Below are 19,614 nucleotides of genomic sequence, written 5' to 3'. Positions count from 1 at the left end.
TACTTAATAATTTGCTATAAAAATACTGCAATCTATTATAGCATATTATAGATAAGTAGATATAATGTAATTGCTGTAATCAATAAACTGTTAAGTGTTAACACTTAACAGGATGGCCAACTAAGATCATATACAATGTATATGATCCATAGAGTAATATTATTATTATTATTATTAATATATTAATATTACTCTATGATATTATATTGATATATGAACTATGATGGCCAATATTAATATTCATAGATAATATGTGATAATATTATACAACTACAAATGTCAATCGAGATACCAAATTCATGTATAACCATAGATATATAATATTAAAATTATATTAATTATTATTATTTATTATTATATTATTTAATATTATATATCTATGTGTATAACTATTATACATGGAATACAAAATCATGTAAGATTCTTTTAAATCTATTATTATCATTCAACTTATACAAAACATATTATATTACATTATAGTATAATTAAAATAATGGTATAATATTTAAATTTTATACTAATTTTTAATGTTTAGCATAAGCATGATAATCATCAAGAACATAAGCATCTCCCATCTATTATATCTACGAATTATAGAGTATAGACTATGGACCATTACTGAATGTTTGTTCGATGTAAATATAAATATATTATGGTATAGACGTATGTCATATTGTCGTATAGTCAAATATTGATTGTACCAAAGTCAAAGTCCAAAGCATATTTTTTCAATGATTCAGTGGGGATCTACATTCTATTCATCTACCGTAGGTATAAAAAGATATTTTTGTTTGTCTATGGAATCCGCACAAACCACAACACTGTACATACTTTATATGGTAGTTCTTTCTATAAACTAGTTAATAAATAAACAATAAAAATAAACTTTAACAAAAAAAACACTTAACTAGATCGTTTAAAAGTCAGATTTATTACCACGGCACCACGCCGTAGTAATGTAGAATATGTGATAATGTGGTATGTCCGTGCTTAACAATTTTATAACATTTAAATAATGTGATCTATGAAGACGTAACCCAAGGTTAATATAAATAGAAGGTTCGCTTATTGGGCTAATATGTTGTGATTGGTTGAATTGCGTGTGACGTCAAAATAGTACACATCTTTTTATCTTATATCCTCGATCATATAAAAGTATATAAAACTCGAGGTTTTTAGTTGTTACTTGTTACTTATGTTAGTTGTTAATTTGTTATAGTTGTTATGTTTAAAACACTACCTATCTTATAAATAATTTATTTTAAAAATGTTTAATACATAAATTTAAAACATACCTATTTTGTTTTAAACATTTTGTTAACTGTATCTAAAGTGAATATTGTATTTTTTTTTTTAAATGTTCTGTTTAAAACTCAAACACTGTTTGTTTTGAACAGAAAAATCAGTTTAAAACCAAAAATTGAAACAAAACTACAGTAGGTACAAATAAATAACAAAACTTTTAAATTAAATTTGCATCAAGTTGTTAACTCCATAAATTATTAGATTTTTTTTATTGCTTTTTCATTAATTTTCTGAATACCATATATATCTGTGTGTGCAGTATAATATTAATACAGCTGATATGAAATTGAATATTGGTAAGTAAAAATGTACTTTATATTAAAACATAAAAATTAATCAATTCTTACAAATATTAGCCAACTACTGCAGTACCCAATTTTTTAAAGTATTATTTATAAGCATTAAAATTACATTTTTGATGTTGTAAGACATGAATATTAAATAAAAATGTTTTTAACCTAATAAAACATAAACAAATATTAATGAATTTTATATACAAATCTTGTCAAATAATAAAGTAGCATAATATGGGTAACTTATAATTGCATGGTCTACTTACACGGCTGAATATCATATATATATTATAGTTAAGTAATTATTTTTTTCATTTTTTTACAATTTTTATATCCTTCAATATCTCTATTATAATTTTTTCTTTTCATTAATTTATTAAATTGAACTTCTTTTATTTTTAAATTTAAATATTTAATACGTATAAAAATCCTTTGTAAAATGTATGCTTTTATTATTTTTTCGGGAAATGCAGTTTGTTTTTTCATTATTTTATCTGTTAGTATTTTAGAAATATTTGGCCTATCGTTTAACTGTTTTTTTTCATTATAGATATTAAATTCAGTTTCGATCAATTTTACCACTTGCATCCATTCATCAGAAGGAGTAGTCAGGCCTCCAAATGACAAATGATCTAACCAACTAGGAAGAGTATATTTATGTTCTTCATTAGCTTTTGTTATTGAACCTAATTCAGGAAATTCATTTTTAAACTTTCTAGCTATCCACCCAGCTACATATTTAAAACCATCTTCTTCAGCAATATTAGTTTGAGGATTAACAGTTCTATTATCTTGAACCAATGAAGCAGATTTAGATGTTGGCGAATGAAATATTTCTTTAATATTTTGAACTTCTGCTACTCTATTATAATCAGTATTGTCTTGTAAAAACTGTTGTGGATCATCTATTGACACTTGAACCTAAAAAACAAAATAGTAATTTGTAATTTTGTATTTTAAATAGGTACAGATTATCATCATATATTATATTAACTAATTATTTTTATTATTACCTTAGCAGTTTTCATTAATGAGGCCATCAGAAACTCATCTGGTTCATTGTCTACAGTGTTTAAACGAGATACTACAATGCCGGGTGTCTTTCCTAATATCATCATTCGAATTCTGTATAGCGCATTTAATGGTGTTGGATGATCATTTAATCCACCACGAGTTCTTAACTGTGAAAAGAAATTTTCCAAAGCATCCTGATTCAACCGTCGAGTTAGGATATATTCTAGATTGTACTTTTGATGAAGATATTCATAAAGGTTTTGCAATGAGGTACTATTTATAATGACACCTTTTTGAAATATTTCCATACCTTTTTTTTTTAAAGTATACTCATCGTTAGTTTGATTTGCATTTACTTTAGATTTTGACATGACTCTCATATTTGAAAATACTTCTATAACTTTTTGTAATATTTTTTTTTGTTCTTCCAGGTGTAAACCAAATGGCCTTTTTGTTGGAATTGCTGCACATACATTAGATGAGTTCATTACATCAAACCACTTGTTTATTAGCAATATGAAATCTCCAGTATTAACAGCCATATTTTTATCTGTCCCTGGTAAATAATGTTTCAATGCTGTTCCAGTAGAATGTGACATCAATTGTGCAGCAAGCAATACATTTTGACGTTGAGTTTTTACACAGTCTAAATGGTTTTTTGTCAAATGGTAACAAGATGAAATTTCTGATTCAGTTATTTTTAATAATTCTTCAATTGGTGTTTTTGTCACAATATTTCCATCGTCCATTATAAATCCAGTATCAATGAACCAATTCCTAATTAGTTTTAATAAATGTGGAGCATCAGCAAACATAAATATTGGATCCCCAGTGTTTGGATGTGGAAAGGCAGTATTATCAACATTTATATTTAATTTTTTCCATAAGCCCATATTTCCACCTCCACAGTCACATACACATGCTACTACGGTGTATCCTACAGCATGGAGCTCGCTAATTATATTCCTTAATATCTCATCAGTCATTTTTTTATCAAAATCTACAAATACTGGCTGCTTCCATTTAGCAACAAGTCCACGGGCTAAAACTATTTGCATTTGATTATATGGTCCCATAACCACATCATTTGCTTTGTCATATTCATATTGGTTTGCCACTTTAACTTCATCGAATTGTAATACTACAAGTTTTTCTATAGGAGATGAATTATTGCTTGAAATACTCATAACTTTAATAATATCTTTAAGAATTCCTTGTTTCATATTTATTTTGGAGGCCCATCTACGTAATGAAGATAAACCAGGCAAAGGATAATTTAGTGAGTTACGAACATATAAGTAGGCACGTTGACTTAAACACCTCAATGCAAAAGATTTAGAAATTTCATCAGTAGACCATATAACCTTTTTTTTTTTTTTAAGTATCAAGTCCAATTGATTTTTAGTTAAAACATTTGATACCAAAGATCTGACATCTTCCTCTGTTTTTTGTTTTTTATAATTGTTTAATGATTTAACTAATATTTTGTTTTCATTTTTTGATTGTTTGTAATTTATAGTCATGTCATTCAATTTATTTTTTAGATCTTCAATTTGTTTTTTGGCATGTTCAAGCTCTACAGATGGCAAACGTTCATTTAAATTGTTTTCAAGCTGATGATTATTTAGGTTTTCAGTAACACTTATATCAGCTTGTATTACATTTTCATTTGTCACATCCTACAGTTATTTGATATATTGTAATAGGTATATTTTATGTTTTAAATAAAGTTATTAATATTAAAACTAATGTGACAAAGTACCTGTTGATCAGACGACCTTTCTTCACTTAACAAAGTTATTAGCTCATTGTGGTCTTTTTTTTTTAAACGCAAAGAACGTGAACTTAAAGATGTTATATTTTGAGAAGATAATATTATTCCTTCTTTTATACTTAAATTTAGAGACGGTATTGCTGGAAATAAAGTTAAATACCGATGTAACAAAATATACAGAATGGCCTAACAAATGAAAAATAAAAAAAATATGCTAGTTCAATGTATGAAAAGAATTTCAGATTAACTTAAGTCTGAAAATTCCTAAAAAGTGTATTTTGAAAAAGTTAAGTATTACTTTTCAAATTAATTCATAATAAAAAATATAGATTAGAACAGGAGTTATTTCATTTGTCAAGTGTTTGTTATACTTTGTATAATTAAAGTTCAAATTAATAATAATAAAAATATATTATAAATTTCAAACGTAAAAATGTTTAGAAATACTTATATTTCAATATTTTGAACAATGTACTTTTCTTATAAATCTTATGTAAACATTTATTTTTACTAAAATATTGAATTTATTGTTCAAACAAATATAATATAATACAGTATATATGTAACGATTACCAATATTCTTTTATGACAAATTTATTCAAATTCTGGTTTTTAGAATTTAGTAAGTTAATTGAGTTAAGAACTACTCATTTAAGTTTTGATTTTGCTACTTCAAAATTTTCAGAAAATGTATATTATATTAAATTATTTACAGAAAAAAAAGGAGGTTGGTATTTAAAATATATTAGTTAGTATCTCTACAGGCAACAACTATTTTTAAGTAGTAAAAAAAGCCTTAAGAAAATATGGCCTTTAACGGGGCTTAAAGTGGGAAAAAAATTCCAGAAGGGACTAATGTCTCCATACAGTTTTAAGCGTTAACAGTGATTGTTAGCCCTGAATAATGTCAATCCTAATTTTTTGAAGAGGAAGCTTTTTACCCACCGTCGGAGGTAGGGGGGCTGATTCCCCCTGCGCCCCCTCCACGTTAACCCTTGTCTTTAAGTATAATATTTCAAAGATCTAAAATTCATATTTTTAATAACTGCATGATTTATGAATCTCAATGGCCAATATAATCAATATTGCTTTTGACTTACCACAATTTTTAAGTTTTTTCTTGGTTGGTCCACCAACCAATTGTACTTTATAATTTAATTCAAAATCTTCCTTAGTAAAATGTTCTGAGCATACAAAGGAAGTATCTGGATTAAATTTATCGGCTCTTTTACATTTAAGTACCCACGTTTTTCTTCTTCCATCTTTGGGGAATGTAAAAAATGATATATCTTTGCCTTCTTTTATTGATTTAAATTTATTATTTTTACACACAGCAACAGCACAATTCATTCCAGGCATTTTAAAAGTTTTTTTTAAATTATATAAAACAGTAAAATGCACTAAAGAAAAATGTACAGATTTTCTATTTATAATCTTGTTTAGTTAATTTGTCATTATCAATTTGTTAGTAGAGTAGAAAATAATATTATTATAAAAACAACACTGGAAAAAGTCTTAACAATTAAGATGATTTTTAATAATTTGTAAATTATTGCAAAGTTAATTATAGCCTATAGGTATTAAATATTTTGTAATTTTTCAAATTTAATAATGGTAAATTGATATTTTTTCCCTCCTCGACTGTTTTCAGTTTAGTAGGACATCCCCCCGAATGCCGGCAAAAAAGTCCCCCGGTAAAAACATATTTACTAAAACTCAATAATCAATTACGTTTTACATGTTATATTATTTATGATATGTTATACCAGTATCATTATATATTATAAATTACAAAAATTACACATTACAAATTTAATTAATTACACTCAATTTTCTAGTTACGGTATGTGATACATTAAAAAATATATATTTATTTATATGTTATACGCAGTATCCTTATATATTATAAATTACAAAAATTACACATTATAATTTAAAAATACAAATTACAAATTCAATAACATTTCATCCTTATATTACGTCCTATATTAGATAGGAATATATCAACACTCAATTCTCCCCTTGTTCGCATACATTTTTTAGACGAGTTTGAAATTTATGTTCTTTATGTGGTCGTTTGTAAGTTAATTTCCCAATTTCGCTCAGTGTTAATTTAGCTTTATCAGCCCCAACTTCGTTTTGCATATCAAAATAATTTACTAAGTCCTCCGTGCCTGGAGGAACAATACTTTTAATATAATCCATCCCTTCCTTGACGTGATTTTATTTTTATGGGCCTTAATGAGAAAAACTTTTTGAAAGTCATAATTACTAATTACTTGAATAATCAGTTTAAATAAAAAAAATTACATGGTATTTTATTTAATTTCAGTATTATAACAATACCAAAATCGGAAAAATCACATTCCTTGTAATATACTAATAAATTAGGTAGGTACTAATATAATATTTTAATTTATTGACGTTAAAGGACAAAGGTTAATATTTATATACAGTGAGAAATATTTTACTATCTATTTTATATTTTAAATTAATAAATACAAATCTTCTGTGATTGATATAAATAAATACAAAATACAAAAAATAATAAATTAAATAATATATTCCAGTATGGCTGCTTGGCTGCATTTAATATTTAAAACTTTGTACTATTATGACGTCATTTTATTATCTACCCCGCACCTGTTATTTATTCCCTATCATACATGATCAAACCTTCTATTTATATTAACCTTGGACGTAACCTTCGTATCCAACAGCAGTCAGCAGCCTGCAGCTGTTGTTCGTGTGATTTGTTATCAACTATCAACATCTTAAAGTGATAAAAGAAAATAAAGTCCAGTTCAACGTTCGGCGTTGCGACTATCAAATATCAATCTAAAATCTAAACCCAAATTCCAATAGGTATTAGGCATTCACTATTTCAATAATGAAGTATAAATATCGATTTGACGAATAACAAATGGTTAAATGGTTAGTAAAAAGTTAAAACTGTCATGTACAAATCCACAATTCTCTGTGCTGTCGTCACAACAATGAATATAATATAATACACAATTAAACTTGCAGATTTTCAGTACAACGATTGAATAAAAAACGATCCTAGTCAATTTAGTCAAATATGAATCTTACAAATAGACTAATTTGGTTCCTACAGGTAACAAAAGTAACAGTTATTTTAAGTCTATGTTTTCTGTTTCTTTTTGATTTTTTGTAACCACCAACACCATACAAATTATTGATTTTAAGTTGAGAAAATCTAGTATAGTATATGAGTAGGTATCTGACAAAGTGTCTTTATTGGCTTCTTTCATCCATCTTTTTGCTAATTGTTCTAATTATTATTAGTAACAGATTTTAAATTATATTATAAAAAATATGAAAAATTAAAAATTGAGAAAAGCTATTCATTTTTTTATCTAACTTCGTAATATTAATGATAAATTTAATTTTTATAAAACTAACAAATATTGTTGTTTCTAAATTAACATTAGAGCTGCTTTCAGCTTACAATATTTTGTTTAAGCTAAAATTTTTAGAAATTTTAGTTTTATGGTGAATGAAATATGATTGGTTTAGGTAACTATTTTAAATTAAAAATATTCATATTGTTTTAAAATTATGATATTGAAAATTATATAACTATTTAATGTAATACCATTACAATTAATTTTCTCATATGAAATTTAAATTGTGATAGTTGAAATATAAATTTAAATTTGATTACCACATTAACGATGTTAATCGTAAAGAATTTAAATTGTAACTAATAGGCACAATTAACTAAGCTTAATCAAGGCCTTATAATAGCAATCTATTGACATTTATTATTATAGATTTCAGATTTACATCTTAGTGTTTTCCATGATTGGGAACGAGTTACTGAGCTTAAAGAATTTTGTGAATTAACTTTGGATACCATTAAGCCTTCAGCTGTATTAGCAAGTGGTATGTGTTTTTGCTAATTTATAAATAGTTATGATTCAAATTAAATTTGTGTATGTCCTACGTTTAATGTATATGGTGTTTACGAATATAATTATTTTAAATCTTAATCTTAAATGACAATATATATTATTTTATTTAATATTATTAATAATACAATAAAATTGTGTAATGAATAGTGAGGTGCTTGAGTGTTCAAGAACCCATCCTGGCCATCCTTAATTAAAAGTATAAAGTGAAATAAATAGGGTTTTTAATGTTTTTAACTTCTGGTTAAAGAAACACCACTCGTATACTAAGAAGACGCTACATCCACGTTCTCTCCATCTTATGAGTACAGAAGTTAATAAATTGTAGATTCTAAATAATTTATTTAACTCTATGATAAATTATATAAGAACAAATTATTTCTAATGAATCTCTAAAGTGTTTTTTTATATATTAATTTTAAAATTGTAGCGCGTTTTAAATAATTTTACAATACAAACATTTTCTTTTGAAAATTAAATATTTGTTTATTACCAATACAACATTTATAATAAAAAGTCATACTTACTACCAACTGATTGTATTATTTTCTTCATCACTAAAATTCTAATACTTTGAAAATATATATTTGTATTTTCATTAATATTAATAATATACAGAATACCAATTAAACAATACAATATTTTTAATCTAATTAATTAAACCCAGTACTTTTTACTATAATTTGACAATGTAAAGGACAAGTCACATAACTCTCAAAAATGATATTCTTTAAGAGTGACTAGTTAAACCTAAAACTTTGAAAAAATTATGTATGTTTTTCTATAATAACCGATTAAAATCTTTATTTTGGTGGTGATGTGGATTACATATTATCATTATTATACATCTGTTAATTCGATTAAATATCCCTATTATGGGATTATGGAATATATTATTATGTTTAATTTATAGAAATTATAAAAAAAATATTATTTATTAATTTAATTTGGACAGCTTATAATTGAATAAAATACAAATTTATATGTTATTTTTTCATTATTTTGAAGCAAGGTTCTATGACTTATGCTTTGTTTTAAAATACAAAAGTAATGGGTTAAAGTTTTTTGGGTTATGAATTTCAATTTTTATTTTGGCTTTTTATGGTATATATAGATCTGTATTAATTGATTTCCAACTTTTTAAGTCCTTACTTTAAAATTATTTAGTCATACTATTTATGCTTTATGGAAATTCAAGTAATGATAATTATTAAGTCAAACAAAATATTAATGTAGGAGATCTAACTGATGCTAAAAAAAAGGATGGTATTGGATCAACACAGTTTGAAGGAGAATGGTTAGCATACCATAATGTATTAACATCTGGTAAAGTGTCTGAAAAAACTAAATGGTTAGACATTCGTGGAAATCATGGTAAAGTTTCAAAAATATTAAGTATTTTTTAATATTTATATAATATACTACATGTGATTTAATATATATTTTTAGATAGTTTTGATGTTAACAATTTAGACTCTTCAAAAAATTTTTACCGAAAATATTCTAAACAAGGCCAGTCTCATCCACGATCATACAAATACAAAATTACAAATCATGCCGGAATGAGTCTTAATATGATTGCAGTTGATGCTTGCTTAGATCCAGGACCTAAAAGACCATTTAATTTTATTGGAAATTTGGATGAATCTGAAATACTTCAATTGCAATCTTTAGCAAATAATACCAAAGATCCTATCGTATGGTTTGGACATTACCCAACTTCGTGCATATTTACATCAGGAAGTAAAACTGTAAAACCAGATAATAAATTGAGTTGTTAATGTATTTATTTCACACTATTTTGTTGCTCTTAGGTAAGGTCTATTATAGGTGAAAATCCAATGTCTATTGTATACTTATGTGGTCATTTGCATACATTAGGTGGTTTAGTGCCACAAATGTATACAATGCAAAATGAAGGATTCGCAGAGTTAGAACTAGCTGACTGGAAAGATGGAAGAGCGTTAGTAGAATCTAGATTAAATGTAAATTTGATTATTAACTGTACTGTTATGTTTCTTTGTAGGTTTAGATTAATAGCATTTGATCAAGGTTCATTTTCATTTATTGACATACGTCATGGTCAATGGCCAATCATATTAGTCACTAATCCAAGAATATCATGGCTTACTATACGAAATATGGAAACTGAAGAAGATCAAATGGCAAATATTAAATATATAAGGTATTTAAGTATATTTTGTTTTTTTTTTTTAGTGAACTATATAGTATTCATGTTTCCTTTAAATCTTAATTTATTAAAAATTCAATGAATATAAAAAAATAATTGCTGCAACAGATTTGGTCATGCAATATTTTTACTTTAGAATCAAATAGTTATTTTACAAAATCTGAGGAAATTCGTATTATTTATTGTATTATTATTAACAATTTAAAAACCTTAGTTTAAAATGTGTTTACTTATATGTTAAAGACAATAGTAAAATCAGTTAAATAAAACTTGTTTTTTCATATTTTAAATACATCGAAATTAAGTCAAATTCTATACTGTCAGTACCAATATTATACTGTGAAAAAGCGTCAAAATAGATAATTTGCTTTTCATAATGTTTAATATCATAACACTATTAACACTATGATTATAATTTAATCTATGACAATAGTCTTGATACACATGAAAAACCAATAAAAAAATATAATTTTCATCAATGTAGACTGTAGTATTAAGCATGTCAATTAAACATCAAATATCATATATTCTGTTGTGTAATGAACTAATATAAAGACTATATCATACTACTTGACTATTTAAAATTCTCTTTTACATAAATAATGACAATTATTTCTTTTACATGTGATTGTGTGTATTCTAAATCTTAAAATACATATGTTTTATGTTAAATTTAATTACTAATATTTATTCACTAATTTTAGAATATTAGCCTTTTCTGTGGATCCTATCAAACATGTATTAGTACAAATAGATAAGGAAAATAAATGGAGAAATTGTAGTAATGTGGAAGGTAGTCCTCTTTATATAGTTGAATGGGATTATGATGCATATTCAAGTGGATTGCATACATTACATGTAAGTAATTACATTTAAATAAGTTGAATATTTTAAATAAAATTAGTTTTGTTGCTATTATATTAACAACTTATGTCAAATTTAAAAAAAAATGATCCATTTAAAAATATAGATAATACATATAGCTGATGTAAGAAGTGTCTTATAACTTTTGTAGGTTACATATTAATATATTATGTTTATAGTTAACTATCTAATAAGTAATTATCATTAAAACTAAAGCACTTCATTTTCTGAGAACTAATATCCTTATGATATTCGGTTAAATCAGTATTTAGTTTATGAATCAAATGTTCCTTTTAAAACTTTAACAAATTAATATTGCTTCTAAAATAAAATTATGATAATGAATATGATAAATTGTAGTTTAATGAATAATAATGTTTAAAATCTTAAATATATTAATTATTTACTATTTAGAATTAATTTTAATTATATGCAGGTTGCAGTAGAAGATATTCTGGGGCGTAAACATGAAATTAACCATCCTTTTTCACTAGATAATTCAAATCTGGGGCTAAAATTATTTTCACAATGGCCGCTTAATGTTTATTTTCCTGATATGGTAAGTTTTAATGTTTTGTTTACATTTTTTTGTTTAAATTTATTGGTCATATTAGAGTGAATTTATGCCTTTGTAATTATATATCATAAATTCATAAATACTATTTATCATAATTTTCAAATTTTACCATTTTTTCTTTGTTTTTTAACTTTGATGTATTGTACTAATTATTACTGGGGTTCAGAACTTTTAACTCTTAAAAAAATATTACTTATTTTATTTATTAAAATATTTTTTAAAAATTAAACAATTAAGCCCAGCGATAATTAACCAATAGAACATCATAAAGAATAAATAAACAAGTTAATAATAAGTAGGCTATTGTGGTGGGTTGAATATAATATGTTAGTGTGATATTCATTTCTAAAACCATAATAAATCATTGTTTGTCTAATAATTCTGAGTGAAGTAATAGTTATATTAAAAATACACATATTGATTTCTCAATATTTATAATTTAAGATTATCATATTATATCGATAATTTTCTTCCAGGCTGATAAGAAAATTGTACTAAAATTATTTTTATAAAAAATTCAAAATTTTAATTATATCAGATCTAATATGACCAAAATATCATTTTTGATAGTTTTATTACTAAAAATAAGGTGTTTTTGCAGTTACTTATGATGTTTGTGATTGCATCTTTGGCTAACCTGTTGCCGCTTATAGTTTATCGATTTGTTAGCAAATGCACAAAATGTAAGTGGTTTTTGTCTCAAACTAATGCCTAGCTTAGCATATTTAACATTTTTCCAATGTTATATAATTACTCTACTTATACATGCAGTATGCACTTACATATTACTCCCATTTACTAACATTTTACATATTTTTAGTTTTTACAAGAAAAATTCTTCAATTTTTTTTTTTGACTAAAAACATTTATTATAAAAATTAAACAGAACATATTTTGTTTAATTTTTGTATGCGTCTGTTACAATATACATAACTTTAAGTTTTTATTAAAGTAATTAATTCTATAAAGCTTATTGTGTTTTATTCAAAATAAAGCGACAGTTGAACTTCGACATATTATCTTCTATAATTTTGGTGATAAGAATTTTTATTTAAATCAATTTTATTTCAAAAAATATTTATTAATTGTATACATAATTTATCAGATATAATAAGCAAATATTGGTACAATAAGGAAAAGCCAAATTAAAAATATACTTCTTGGAAATACAAAAGTGAATATAAATCAATAATGTTAAGTGTAGGATTGCCATCATAAATATAGTAGATATTGCTAGTTTCTTGCAACCCATTAATAGTACTGTTGAATACTGCCCTCATAAGCAAATATGCTGTAAGTTACTCTAGAATGTTTTGTAGGAAAACAGGTTTTTATACTTTGCATTTTCTTAAAATCATAACAAATCGTATATTTTACTTTAAATTATGATAATGTATGTTTTCCTATTTTAATTTGCATGTAAAATGTAATGTCATCACAACAAATAAAGATAAATTAATATTTAATCAAATAACTTACTTTTAAAGTTGTACCTTAATATTGGTGTAACTAAAAAAAATAATTAATTTAACATAAATAAATTAAATTATTTGGGTTTTATTGCAGTAGCCTATAATATTTGAAAGCTACATAATATAAATTAATATTATTACAGTAGAAACTTGGTTAATGTTTCAATAAACTTATATATTTTACTACATTATTTTCTGACAAAAATAATAAATAATAAATACCTACTAATAATGTATAATATTATGAATTAACATAAAGAATACCATTCTAAAAAATATTAAACAAAATAATCTGTCATCTTCTTCTTTTTTTTTTTTTGAGGCACGAGCTTTTTGAGTGGCCATATATTTCGTATTTTACGAAGAAGTAAGACCTGTATTGCATTTGCCTCCTCTTATACTTCAAATCATTCAATGCATTTTGATAACATTACTTCTACTTCTGCGTGACTAGTTGATGGTTTTAATTAAGTCAAGCACTGAATCTTCGACGTCGTCATCAACTTCTTCATCAACGATAGTGACATTAAAAATAATTTGATCATCATTTAAAATTTAAAATACTCCATATCCTGTTTATCGCTTTCTTACGAATCCATTACTTCTTTCGTTGATAATATTTCACTATTCAGTCCATTACAAACTTGCACAATTTCTTCTACACTAACAGTATCAGACTCTTCAGGTTCAAACGGTATTATTTCAGGCCATAGTTTATTTAACCCATTTTTTAGGTTTGGTACAGTCAGATCAGCCCATGCATTGGCGACATTAAAAATAGTTTTTTTACATTGATATTATAAACTATTTTTATATGCATGGTAGTCACCGCCGTTAGGTACTATGATGATTTTATCGCGATCGCTTCATTAACTTTTTTTTGATGGTGACTGATGACGGATAACAGAAACTGACGGTAAATCGAGTGACGGTCAATCAAGTTTCTACTGTAATACAATTTTACATTTATGCTGCAAATTATTATTTTTTATATTTACCACTGGTTAGGATAGTATTAATATTTGTAGAGCAATAAAGCTAAAGTTACTCCCACGAAAAATTAGCTAGGTATTGCTGCTTTTTTAAATGTAGAGTGCTACTTCTAATGCTATTGTTTAAATGACACTACATTTTTTTTTTTTATTTAAGTCTTATTAAAAATTTGTGATTTATACTGATTTGACTATGAGTTAATATTGTGGATTAACCCGAAAAAAACACTAATACATTATCATTATTATAATTTATAATTATATAGATAGTAACAGATTAATGATAATTTTTGCTACATTAACTATAAATTTCTAGCTCTTTAATCACAAAAAATAATTTAGCTATCTACAGTTGCATCTTGCAACATCTTGCTCATCACTATAATTAGTAAGTTTCTTTCGACCACTGATAGACTAAAGGCCTTTAGTTACACCAATTCTGCTTAGTCTAATTATTTTACGCTATATATACCTAATACTCATACATTTTTCAATGACTTACTGCGTTTTAAATGATCGAGTATTGCCTATATTATTTTTATAAGGCAATATGTTAGACATATGACATATTAGCCTGAATGAGCTCAATTTTTGAAATTTTTTTTGGCTTTTCCTAATTTTTCTAATTTTTTTACTTTGGGCGTTTTAGCTTAAACGCGTTGAACACTAGTATGATATTACATTGTCGTACTGATTTATTCAATATTCAATTGATTAAATTGAATAATAATAACCTGAGGATTCAGGTACCATTCACTAGGTACTTTTCTAATTTCTTACTTCAGCATACCTAACATTTTAGTATAGCACAACTTAAAATTTTTAGAAAATAATAAAACAGTCTCAAACTAATAATTCTGTGTAGTATTTAATTATTATACTTTAATACTGTACTTCTTGATATTTCTTCTAAATATTTTATTTATTTATTAATTGAAGTGTCATTATGAAATTATAATCTGAGTTCAGCATAGTTGTATAGATAGTGAGTAATATGAAATTATGTAACACTTTTGAATTTAATTCAAGTATAATACAATGTAGAATTGAAATAAGATAATTTTATTTTGAGTGTGTATAAAATTACATGATGATTTTTTACATTAAATATTTAAATTTATATTAAAAAAAGAATTTGTTAATAGATAGAATCAACTATAATGCAAAATTATCACTGATCAAAAGATACTCGAGAAAAATGATTTTATTATCAAGTGTGAATCGTATATTTTACATGTTGCTTTTATTTTACATTTATCTGTGCATAGGTAATTAATTAATTTCTTAAAATAATAAGCTTTAAAATTTTTATATCCATAATTGACTTTTTCTGGTTAGGTCCATGGGCTGTTGGAGAACTTGTAACTGACTCGATAGGATGGGTCTTTCCATGGGGCATTTATGTCAAGGGAAAACTTATAAAGGATTCTTTTATATATGCATATGGTTTTGGACAAGTAAGTTGGTTTTTCAGTGGATCAATTGATTGTTTAAAAACATAATTTGTTAATTAACTATTTTTATTGTTTTAGATTTTAACTTTTCAATTGCCTCTGAATTGTATACTTAGTCACCGACTTGACAAAAAGTAACTATAAATTGTTTCTTTGACAAAGTTATGAAAATAATTATATTATTATTTTAGAATGCAATCATTACATCTTACCCAATATACACTTATTGCTTCACCATATATTTATGTGGATATAATATTTTTCTTTCTGATAATTTGGCAAATTGTGTGTTGTCTATGGTTTTTCGGAGCATATGGTTGGATAGCTACTGTATTTGGTCCATTAAAAACATGGTCAATATTTATTGCACTTTGGCTTTGGAATGAAACTCGAAGAATTACTATACATGAGATACGATATACAACAGGTAATTGTAGATATCATCAAACCACTGAATAAAATAGCCTAGATCAGTAAACTTAAACTTGTATAGATTGTGTAATTCATATTGTGTTGATTATGATATTAAAAATTCAAATTTTAATATTTGTTTTTTTTTTTTATGTCCATTGAAAACAGGTGTAACGGAAAAACTAAATACAAATTAAATACTGTACAGTATTGTATTATTATTTATTTTACAATTGTGTAGAAGTACACTGTTGTTACCCCATAATTGTCAATGTCCTATATTTACATTTATCAACATTATTTATTGATCCCTATAATTTAATTTATCACTATATATAAATATATTTATGATATATCAATATAATATTAGATTGACATGATTATTATTTAAATTTATTTTAAAAAACATATACATAATTATATATACCAATTTATGTTTTTGTCAAGTACTAATTAATATTTATTAAAATTATTGTTTTTTAATTTTAAAATTAACCTAATATTTATCAAACAAATTGTAAATCCTATTATAGTCTATAGATACCAAAGTTCTAGAAATAAGTAATTTAACAATTATTGTTTTTGTCCTAATAGTTATAAGCAAATAGTCTTGAAGATAGTTACTTTGTAATTTATTGCATTTGATTGTTTTTTTTTTTCATGAGTAATGAATTCAGAAATAAATTGTGGTAAAATTTGTGTAAAAGGTAATTTCTTGAACTGCTATTTCAGAAAATAATGATTTTCATTTATAGACAATAAAAGAAAAATTAACATTTTCAATATCAATATCAATAACTTTAAATTCACCCATAATAGATCAATGTAAAACATGTATAACAATTATTAACTAGGAACTGTAAAATACTGGTATATCCAAATTTTCTTGGTATATGGTATACTGTACTGAAACAATACAGTCACCCAACGTAAGTAACTAATCTTTTAAATCTTAACAGGCTCGTCTTTTATAATTCCAACAACGACTGTCTCTCCAAAATCGATAAATGTGGGGGGAGGGTCTGGAAAATATGAATGAATCTATCTCTAAGTATATTTAATAAAATAACTGATCCTGATTTACTGATTCATCATTGTTTATCCGGAACTGCCAAACCAATGAGTATGAAATATAATCAGTTCTAGGTCAGTAATTTCGTTTTATGATGTAAAAAAGCCTTCTAATAAAAGATTTTATAAAAATCGTATTTTTTAAGAGGTCTTCAAATGAGTATTTTGAGATTAGCAGTGGAAATTAAAATATTGTTTTTGTATATAAATGCTTACCATTGGTCACTCGGACTGATCAAGTAAAATAACAAAACAATTTCTTAGTTGTGGTACGCTGGTGCTCAAGTTTATGGCATATTCAAAATGTGTGCTTGTGCTTACTAGTCACGGTTGTACTGCCGCGGCGTAATGTATAGGCAATATAGATACGTTACTGCGTTGATGAACATCATAAAACTTTCAAACTACCTCCGTCATCCGATATTCTTTTTGTCCAAAATAAAAAGCACAGGAAAACTCATATGCATTTAAGACTTTAAGAGTCTTCTTTAACGTAATAGTGTATATTATTTTCTATACATACATAGTAGTTGTTAGTAAATCGTCCAACTGTCAAAAATCACAATACCATAAAATATATAATATTTATCAGTTATTTAAAAATACTAACGACGTAAAAATAATATATATTGTTATTATTACGACTATTACAAAATAATGGAAGTTTTTATGAAGATATTATTCATTCATAATTAAGTGTGAATGGATGAAGTCAAGAGAAGCATCAGATGTTTTATGCGATAAAAGAATCACAATCAGGTTAAAAGGTAAATTTTATAAGGTAATAGAAGGCCGGCGATGATGTACGGATCGGAATGTTGGGCTATAGATAAAACAATTGAGAGGAAAATGTGTGTTGTGGAGATGAGAATGTTAAAGTGGATGAGTGGAATGATGAGAGAGGACAGAATAAGAAATGAGTATATAAGAGGTAGTAAAAGAGTGGCTCCAATAGTTGACAAATTGTTTGAGAATAGGTTGAGATGGCTAAGAAGAGAAAAAACTGTGGCAGTTTCAGTGACAAAGAACACGAGTGTGGATGGAAAAAGAGGAAGAGAAAGACCGAAAAAGAGATGGTTTGAAGTTATAGAGTGCGATATGAGAATGGATGGTGTTTGTGAGGAGGATACTATGGGATTGTAGTAAGTGGAAATTGAGGACCAAGGTGGCCGACTCCAAATAGTTGGGAGAGAAGATGAAAGAAAAGAAGAAGAAGATTATAATTGTTTATATTATGGTCTTATGACAATAAATATTAAATAATATTAGGAAATCTGCACGTATTCCACTACCGGATTGTGGGATTCTACCTAAAAGTCCGGTATATTTATTATATATATTTATGTACACAATATTAAAGTTTTATATGATATATAGAATATAAGAGGTTGGAATTCGGGAGTAAAAATCAGTTTTTAACTCCTTTAATCGCATATACATTGCTTATTGGACTTAATATAAAATGTTGGCATTTCATTTATAATTATATTGGTCATTACATTGACGTAACATTTGTAATATGCATCATCGTTTGTTAGGGACTTTTTTAAGTTTGGCCACTTAATACTACCTATTATCTTTCAGTATTACTGTATTAGCCATTATAGGAGTCTAACTATAATATATTATTACTTATATGACATGGATGATCGCTTTAAATGTCATATTTTTATTGTAGGTACTTATAATATTGATTTGAGTTGAAAAATGTTTACTTATAAATAAATACATATAAATATATAATACATAGAGAGAACTTCTTTTACCGGACTTTTGTCAGTAGATTCGTAATATGAATGTAATATGTATGCAGGGCCGCCCCTGAAATATCCAGAAATATAAAAATATATCCATCAGATACTATTCATACCTACTTAATAACATACGCTTATTAATATAAACATTAATTACTTATTACTTCTTCTTATATTATTTATTGTTAGGTACTATATGTATAACTTAGATCTGACTGATTTGGGACTATATGGTATGTAGTACGAAAATTCGGATATTTTAAGGACTGATATGTGTCAACAATTGTTTATGATAAATGTATTTGCTGAAAAATTAATATTAGTAGAACCGCCTATGATTTTTTTTTAAATATTTATAACAATTGTTAACTTATATATAGTCTTAATTGCCATATATACAAACAGGTAATTTTAAATTTTAATATTTAATAATCAAGTAATGTACGTCAAAAAATCAGCCATATTCCTTCTCTCTGAGTAATGATTAAATTATTTAGCCACCACCTC

At 25.5% G+C, this 19,614-nt stretch overlaps 2 protein-coding genes across 4 annotated transcripts; both read left to right on the top strand.

Annotated features, from left to right (window-relative positions):
- Positions 1-7,132: 7,132 nt before the first annotated feature.
- On the top strand, positions 7,133-16,993 carry LOC107173968 (transmembrane protein 62-like). Of its 3 annotated transcripts, XM_015524749.2 has the most exons (15): positions 7,139-7,320; positions 7,417-7,504; positions 8,184-8,295; positions 9,558-9,695; positions 9,771-10,072; positions 10,136-10,284; positions 10,348-10,506; positions 11,217-11,370; positions 11,813-11,935; positions 12,555-12,636; positions 15,563-15,685; positions 15,756-15,874; positions 15,950-16,005; positions 16,063-16,298; positions 16,451-16,993. In XM_015524749.2, the coding sequence occupies exons 2-15, from the start codon at positions 7,469-7,471 to the stop codon at positions 16,477-16,479; spliced, it is 1,818 nt and encodes a 605-aa protein (XP_015380235.2). In that variant the 5' UTR covers positions 7,139-7,320; positions 7,417-7,468; the 3' UTR covers positions 16,480-16,993. The 3 variants fall into 3 exon arrangements, with proteins under 3 accessions (XP_089074898.1, XP_015380235.2, XP_089074897.1); XM_089218772.1 differs by lacking the exon at positions 15,563-15,685 and having other exon boundaries at positions 7,133-7,320; XM_089218771.1 differs by lacking the exon at positions 7,139-7,320 and having other exon boundaries at positions 7,332-7,504.
- A 1,161-nt stretch (positions 16,994-18,154) lies between these two features.
- Positions 18,155-18,496, top strand: LOC107173917 (uncharacterized). The gene has a single exon (XM_015524657.2). The coding sequence runs from the start codon at positions 18,155-18,157 to the stop codon at positions 18,494-18,496; it is 342 nt and encodes a 113-aa protein (XP_015380143.2).
- The last annotated feature ends 1,118 nt before the right edge of the window (positions 18,497-19,614 follow it).

This window comes from Diuraphis noxia, unplaced genomic scaffold, assembly GCF_037042655.1.
Source record: "Diuraphis noxia isolate RWA-SAM2 unplaced genomic scaffold, SU_Dnox_SAM2 contig0002, whole genome shotgun sequence".
NCBI classification, from domain to species: Eukaryota; Metazoa; Arthropoda; class Insecta; order Hemiptera; family Aphididae; genus Diuraphis; species Diuraphis noxia.
Note: the sequence above shows the minus strand (reverse complement) of the source record. Positions and strands in the feature narration are given on the sequence as shown.

Coding starts and splice junctions, on each gene's coding strand:
- LOC107173968 (XM_015524749.2), top strand. CDS start 7,469: ATGAATCTTACAAATAGACTAATTTGGTTCCTACAG. Junction 7,505..8,183: donor GACTAATTTGGTTCCTACAG/GTAACAAAAGTA, acceptor TTATTATTATAG/ATTTCAGATTTACATCTTAG. Junction 15,686..15,755: donor TTACATTTATCTGTGCATAG/GTAATTAATTAA, acceptor TTTTCTGGTTAG/GTCCATGGGCTGTTGGAGAA.
- LOC107173917 (XM_015524657.2), top strand. CDS start 18,155: ATGTACGGATCGGAATGTTGGGCTATAGATAAAACAATTGAGAGGAAA.